The sequence below is a fragment of the Capsicum annuum genome, chromosome 4, assembly GCF_002878395.1.
Source record: "Capsicum annuum cultivar UCD-10X-F1 chromosome 4, UCD10Xv1.1, whole genome shotgun sequence".
Classification (NCBI taxonomy): domain Eukaryota; kingdom Viridiplantae; phylum Streptophyta; class Magnoliopsida; order Solanales; family Solanaceae; genus Capsicum; species Capsicum annuum.
Window position 1 is genome coordinate 224,545,618 of NC_061114.1, and position 8,852 is coordinate 224,554,469.

Sequence of the window (8,852 nt, forward strand, 5' to 3'; positions counted from 1 at the left end):
CTACATGCACGGGCCCATCCCACAAAGTCCTACAAATGAAGACCGTTGACTGGCCAACTTACATGTAAGTTTTGCAAAACGTGTAGTTAAGAATAATTTAAAGGTAAGTTCTACAGAATAGTGATTCATCTAACATTATTATACGTGGTAGAGTGTTGAACAATCAAGACCGTACACATTCAGAAGATAGAGGTAGCGGAGATAAGGATGCTCAGATGATTGAGTTGGCATACCAAGAGGGATATAATTAGAAACGAAAGTTGTAAGAGACAAGGGGAAAGTTGCCTCCATGGTGGACAAAATGAGGGAAGTGAGTTTTGGATGGCTTGGGCATGTGCATGTGAAGAGGAGGTGAACAATGTGCCAATTAGGAGGTGCGAGAGGTTAACTTTAGTAAAAGCCAGGAGAGGTAGAGATAACTAAGACACAACTTCAGTTGATTAAGTACATGACCCAAAACTGAATGGTTTGAAGTATGGTTGTCAAGTGGGACGGGCTGGGCCAACCCGGAACCGGCCCGTGTTATTTAAACGGGTTGAGGGCCGGTCCGGGTCTGGGTTGGGGTCTAAGTGGGTCGGGCTGGTCCGGGCCCAACAGTAAAAAAAATCAAAAAACCACCCTAATCCGGCCCACTTAACCTAACCCGGTCAAACCCACCTAAACCCGGTCAAACCCGATTAAAAAACCGGTTAAAAATATATTATTTTTTTTTCAATATACATTATATATATCCACCTATATACATTATAAATACGTTAAACAATATATATACACTATATATATAGTATATACTACATTAGAATTTAAAAAATATATACACATATACACAATTACACATATATACGCACCATCCAAATATATATGTACTACTTTAAACTTTAAAGTTTAAATAAAATATACTACAATATATATATATATATATATATATATATATATATATATATATATATATAATTATATATACACACACATGTATACGTTAAATATACACGTCTATAGAAGATCTATTCACATATATACACTCTATTCTATGTATATGTAATACTTTAAATGAAATATACTATAATATATATACATTACAATATATATTTGTATAGTTATATACTAATTTATAAAACATATACACATGTATACGTTAAATATACACGTCTATAGAAGATCTATTCACATATATACACTCTATTCTATGTATATGTAATACTTTAAATCAAATATACTACAATATATATACATTACAATATATATTTGTATAGTTATATACTAATTTATAAAACATATACACATTTATACGTTAAATATACACGTCTATAGAAGATCTATTCACATACATACACTCTATTCTATGTATATGTAATACTTTAAATGAGATATACTACAATATATATACATTACAATATACATTTGTATAGTTATATACTAATTTATAAAACATATACATATGTATACGTTAAATATACACGTCTATAGAAGATCTATTCACATATATACACTCTATTCTATGTATATGTAATACTTTAAATGAGATATACTATAATATATATACATTACAATATATATTTGTATAGTTCTATACTAATTTATAAAATATATACACATATATACATTAAATATACACGTCTATAGAAGATCTATTCACATATATACACTCTATTCTATGTATATGTAATACTTTAAATGAGATATACTACAATATATATACATTGCAATATATATTTGTATAGTTATATACTAATTTATAAAATATATACACATGTATACGTTAAACATACACGTCTATAGAAGATCTATTCACATATATACACTCTATTCTATGTATATGTAATACTTTAAATGAAATATACTATAATATATATACATTACAATATATATTTGTATAGTTATATACTAATTTATAAAACATATACACATGTATACGTTAAATATACACGTCTATAGAAGATCTATTCACATATATACACTCTATTCTATGTATACGCACCATTTAATGTATATATACTACTACTTATAAAATATACTACATTATATATACATTACAATATATATAGATATACTTATATACTAATTTATAAAACATATATACATGTATACATTCAATATACACTTCTATAGAAGATATATACATGTGTATACGCACCATTTAATGTATATATACTACTACTTATAAAATATACTACATTATATATACATTACAATATATGTAGATATACTTATATACTAATTTATAAAACATATACACATGTATACGTTAAATATACACTTCTATAGAATATATATGCACAAATATACAAAACATATGCTACTTAATATAATAAATTAATAATATTTGGTAGTAAATTAATAATATATCAGAAGTAAGTTTTTAATTTAAAGTAGAAAACTAGAAATTCAATTTAAAATTTTAAATCGTTAAATGAAAAAAAATAAAAAGCAAGGACTAAGAAGTGAATGAATTTGGGGAATTTTATTGATTGCAAAATGATCCAAAATTTATAATTTACATGAATGAAAAATCTATAAATTATGCATCATTTTTTCCAACTCATTCATGTTAATATTAATGGGAACTTGCATAGGATAGTCGAAGTCAACGGGGCCAAAACCATGCATTGGACTTGATTCTGCTGAGTTCTCCCGTGAAGTCATAATTTCTTCAAGTTTCAGCTTGTCGCTTGACTTCGGTTCCATTCCTTGGTTTCTTCTTTCCGCTCTAATCCAATCTCTGAGGCAAACTAGAACATTCATTGCATTGCTTCCCAATGAGTGTCGGTTGTCTCCAAGCTGCTGTCGTCCCTGACTAAAGGCGCTCTCTGATGCAACGGTTGACATTGGAACATTCAAGATATCTCTAGCTAATCTTAAAAGCACAGGATATTGTGTTACATTACTCCTCCACCAATCCAACGTGTTGATCCGTCGTCTGCAATCCTCTGGTGCCGTTCGAAGATAATATTTCAGCTCTTCCCGATAAGTTGATGTGTAAGTTCTCTCATCAACACTGTTCCAACAATTTAAATCATAAAACGAATCAGAAAAACCACTATATGCCGGCCTTTTAGAAGATGATGGCTCCTCAGGAGGATGAGGAGCGACAGTTGGAGTGATATTTGTAGGTACGGCTAAATCAAATAAATCAACATAGTGATTATATAGTTTTTCTATGTAATCCTTTGCATCAGCCGTAGCCGTCCACAAATCAGGTTGTACTTGTTTAGAATCATGGTTAGTATTTATTTCTAAGTTAGTATAAATAAGAGTACTAAAGTGACACATATTATTATATTTCATGCACGGATTTAGCATAGCACCAACCAAGTAAATAGGGGGAATCGGGAAAAATATTTTTTAAATTTCGTAAACATGACGCCAATAGCTTCTTTATAACCTTCTTTATTTTTATATTCTTTGAGCAAACCAGAAATATCGGCTATATATGCCAAAATATTACAAACAGTAGGATAATAAGCACCGAAAAATTCAACCGTAGCTACATAAAATTTTTCTAAAAACTTAACAAGATCATTAATTACAACCCAATCAGAATTATGTAGCATGCAATCAGTAGAATCAGCAAATGAACCGCAATGTTGGTTAAAAGCTAGTGTAATAGGAATTCTATATTTATAACAAGTTTTTAAAAATTCATACGTAGAATTCCATCTAGTAACAATTTCCTCAGGCATCAAAATCGGTGTGAGTCCATTTTCTTGACATTTAGCTTTAAATTCTCTAATTCTCGATCTACGATTATTTCCTTGAATAAAACCAACAACAAGGCGAATTTTTTCAATATAAAACTCAAAAAACTCAAGACCATCTTTTACAGTTAAATTATATATATGACATGCACACTTAATATGAAAAATTTCAGGCAAGGGCGGAGATAGCGTAGATTTTAATTTTTTTATAGCAGTCTTGTTGTTAGAAGCATTATCAAAAGTAATACATAAAATTTTATTTTCGATACCATAATATCCGGCAATTTTAACAATAGAATCAGCAATAAATTGTCCAGTATGTTTACGATCTTCATCATATAAAAAAGCAAGAATACGTTTTTGCATCACGAAATTACTATCCATCTAATGACAAGTAATGGTTAAATAATCATTTTTATTTACAGCACGACCAAGATCAGAAGTTAGGGACAATCTACATTGAATATTTTTTAACAATGTTGATAAATAAAAACAATATTGTGAATAAAGTCTAAAAATATCAGACCGACAAGTAGTTCTAGGAATACCGTTAAACATAGGTTTATAAATTGCTTGTATATAACGAATAAAGGCATCAGAAGAAGGAAAATTAAAAGGCAAACAACCCACAGCTACCATTTTAGCTATTTCTTCCCGGTCCCTCAATTTATTATACTTCTTCGCTACGTGACCGGTTGCTGGGTCCATTCTAGTTTGCGTTGACCCACCAACATCCCCACCACCTTTTGCAATATTTAACTCTCTTTTGTGATCTTCAGCTACATGTCTCATTAACGTACCCGTACCCCCTTGCTTGCCTCCACTTCTATTCTTATATATTTGTTGACAAATATTGCATTGCACCTCATTATCTGATATACGTTCAAAAAATTGTCATGCAATACTAGTTCTTTTACGAGGTTTTGGGGCACTGGGAGGACGGGAAGGGAGATTAACTGATTCAGATCTAACGTTAGCATCTCCTACTGCGGGTGTCTCAGCAATATTTTCATTATCTTCGTCTAAATTAACCGCATCTACTTCATTTTCTTCTTCTATACCGTAATTTTCCTGAGCTTCTACATAATCCATATCGTGAGCACCTACACCTATTTCTTCCTCAAAAGGTGTACCAAGCGGTACTGGAGGCGAAGACACACGGGTATATCTACTACTTGAACTACCTCTACCGCTAGTAATTCGCTTTTTACTACCACTACCGCTTCCGGGACAAATTTTTTTAACACCTTTAGTAGCGAGGTTTCTTAATTTATCCATAATATAAATTAAATTAAACTAAAAATATTTAAAATACACAAATATAATAAAATTAAATATTAAACAATTAATACAATAAATAAAAATTAAACGTAAGAGATGGAACGACAATACCAAATTTTGGAAGTATCCGAAGATTACGACTTTAGAAACTTCCGCTTGTACTTTGTAAACGAAAAATTAAAAAATTAACGTGAACACTTTAAGAAATTAAATATATTGAATATTTGAGAATTGAGAATTGAGATTTGAGAGAGAATGAGATTTGAGAGAGTGAAAAATTGTGTGAAAAATGATTTGAAGTTGTAGGGTATTTATAGATTTTTTTTTTGGGATTAAAAAATATTTTTTAAAGTTTTTTTTTTTTTAATAAATGGGCCCAAACTAGCAGTTTGGACCCAAAAACCAAAATCTCATTTTTTTTTTAAATTTATCCGGGCCGGGTCGGGCCGGTTAACCGGCGGGCCTGGACCGGGCTTGGTCCGGACCGGGTTAGCCGGGCCCATTTTAAAAAATAACCGGCTCGGGACCTGAAACCCTAAAGCCCTAGGGCTTACCGGGCCGGGTCAAACCGGGTCGGGCCGGGTCGGGCCGGCCTACTTGACACCCATAGTCTGAAGGTTGAGGACTAATGTAAATGGTTAGCATTCTGTCGAGTGTTGTCGCTTTATATGTAGGAGATGGGGGGCCATCCTCCTCCTTTCATCTTCTCAATTTTAGTAGTATTATTTAGTAATTACATACTAGTTTTTAATTCTTATACGAGTAATTGAGAAGGAGAGAGAACGTGAGACTGAGAAGAGGAAAAGAAACAACTTCTTGTATATTGGGTGGATTTTGGAGATCGATTGTTGTAATAGTTATGTTAGGATTTTTGTCCTAATTTTCTTATCAAAATTGAGTTTTAATTTTCTATTGAAGGAAAATAAAAGTAATACATAATTACTTTTACTTTTCCTAAAAGAAAAATACAAATCTCTTTTATATTTGGCTAACCTCTTTTTTTAGAGGAAATGTTTTAGAACTTTATAAATTGAAGATCCTCTTCTCATACAACAACATAATAACATGCACAATGCACAATATAGTCATTTAAGAGTTTTATTTAGGGGGAGATTTTATCTCTCAAACAGTTTTTATGTTTTTTTTTTTTTTTTTTTAATTTAGTTTTTAATATATAGGTTGTTTGATCAACCATATTAATAATATGTTTTTAGGATTATGTTTTTCTTTGTTATCTGATTTTTCATCTCTATGGTTTGCAAATTTTAAGCTTCTGCATGACGTCCTCTCGATTTCGAACCCAACAAGTAGTATCAGAACCTACAGTTCAAAAGTCTAATTATTTGGTGAAACGAGATTAAAGATAGATTCAAAGCAGTTTCAAATTAAAATGCAACCAATCTAATGATAATGAAGATTTTTGTCCAACTACATGTAGAGAAGAAGTGTTAATCATATTTTCAACATTCTTGTTGTTGCATCTTTAAAAATAAAATCAGAATGTTAATTTTTGATCCATTTTTAACCATAATATTTTAAACCTTATTTTTAACCATGGCAAGCAAATGCAGATTATGAAAAATAGAGATCATGCACGTGAAGAAGGTGGATCAAATTATGTCAAGAAAATCAAGCAAAAAAAGCGAGATTTTTTAGAATTTTTGCCTTAATTTTCTTACTAAAATTGAGTTTTTAATTTTCTACTGAAGAAAAATAAAACTAATACCATAATTACTTTTTAGTTTTTCTAAAAGAAAAATACAAAACTCTTTTATATTTGACTAACCTTTCTTAGATAAAAGGTTTTGAAACTTTATAAATAAAATATCTTCATATATAACAACATAATAGTATCCACAATGTAGTCCTTTAAAGTTTTGTTTAGGGGGAGATTTTATCTCTCAAATGGTTTTTATATTTTTTTATTTAGTTTTTAATATGTAAGTCGTTTGACCCACCATATCAATAGTATGTTTTTAGTATTATGCTTTTCTTTGTCATCTGATTTATCATCTCTATGGTTTGTGAACTTTAAGCTCCCGCATGACGCCCTCTTGATTTCGAACCCAACAATTTATATATAGGCATAAGTGAGCTCTTCAATGTCTGATAAGTAGGGGTGTGCATTAATCTGTTTGGTTTGATTATGTATTGTCGATTTGATTTATCAACACGCTAAACCAATAATCAAATCAATAAGATATTTGTTATCAGTTTTTGATTTATCGATTTTGGTTCTTAACGGTTCAATTTATCGATTTAACCGATAAGAAAATATTGTTTTTATCTTCTCTTCTTATTATCATATGTTCATATATATATATATATATATATATATATATATATATATATATATATACATATACACACACACACTCTACCTTCATACATAAAAACCTACACAAAGTACAAGTAGAAGCAAATTTAAATACATTATTTGGTTAAATAGCGAACTTGAATGCAGTAGCAATCCACAACGATCTCTAAAAAAAGAAAATTAATATAGGTTTATAGTTTATATTAATGAGTGGAAATCCAACAAGCCAACAAGTTTATAATTTATAAAGAAAAGAACAATACTAAGGCAATAATTATAAAAGAAAAAATAAATAATAGAATATGCATTTAAAATAATAATTCACTATTAGATAACTAGGGATAAAAATATGATTTTAATATAATCTTCTTGAATTATCGATTTAGCCGATAACTAAAACCTTAAAATCGAAAGACGAACCGATATCCCAATAAAAAAAATCTAAAACTTTTTAAACACTGTTAACCCAATAATCTGATATCAATAAACCAACAACCAAAAAATTCAATTCGATTAATCGGTTAATTCAATTTTGCACACCTGTGTTGATAAGTATAAAGATAAGCGTCTAAAATATATGATGGCATGCATTGCGTCTAAAATGATGGCATGCATTGCGTTGCTGCCAAGGTATTTTCAATTGCCATCTTCTCCAAATAACACCATTATATAAGTTTCTCAATTCTTTAAAACAAATATTTTGCTTACAACAAGTTGATTGTAGCCATGAATGTCTTTCTGATTGTCCTTACACTAGCTATCTCCTTCCTTCTTTTCTTCTTTCTTAGCAAATTATTTTTCTCATCTAAAAGGCAGAGTAGAAAGGTACCTGAAGCGGGTGGTGCATGGCCGATTATCGGCCATCTCCACCTCCTCAATGGATCTCAAATGTCTCATAAAATTTTCAGTCATATGGCTGAAAAATACGGGCCAATTTTCCGATTAAAGCTGGGCGTAAATCAAGTAGTAATTGTGAGTGATCACAAAATAGCCAAAGAATGTTTCACCACAAACGATATGATTTTTGTAAATCGGCCAAAATCTATAGCTTCAGAGATATTAGGCTACAATTATGCCATGTTTGGGCTTGGACCTTATGGACCGTACTGGCGGAAGATAAGGAAAATTATCACAATTGAGTTCCTTTCAGCTCGCCGAATTGACATGTTTAGCCATATTCGAGAATTTGAAGTAAAATCAGCTGTTAAACAGACATATGAATACTGTTTGAAGAATAAGAGTAGTAATTTACATGATGCTGTGAAGATGGAGATGAAGAAATGGTTTGAGAACTTAATTATGAACACCATGTTGAAGATGCTATTTGGTGTACGATACACAGGTACTTAATTTTGAGTTTAAGCTATAAATAATTTTGTGATCATCGGTTCACAGCAGATAACTTATTAACAGATTTACTTGAAAATACTTAAAAGTGATCTGATGGAGTAAAAAGATTCTTATACCAGCATAGAATTTAAACACTGTAATTTAGAAATGGATGCATAATCAGAGGCGGATCCAGGATCCGGACCCTCTGGTGCCAACTGCCAAGTAAA

The 8,852-nt window shown here is 30.6% G+C and overlaps 1 protein-coding gene across 1 annotated transcript; it reads left to right on the top strand.

Annotated features, from left to right (window-relative positions):
- Positions 1–8,012: 8,012 nt before the first annotated feature.
- LOC107867097 (demethylepipodophyllotoxin synthase) lies at positions 8,013–8,635 on the top strand (the record flags this gene model as incomplete). The annotated part of the gene is given in 1 exon segment (XM_047411202.1): positions 8,013–8,635. A coding segment is annotated over 1 exon segment (616 nt), but the record flags the coding sequence as incomplete, so codon positions are not given.
- Positions 8,636–8,852: the final 217 nt, after the last annotated feature.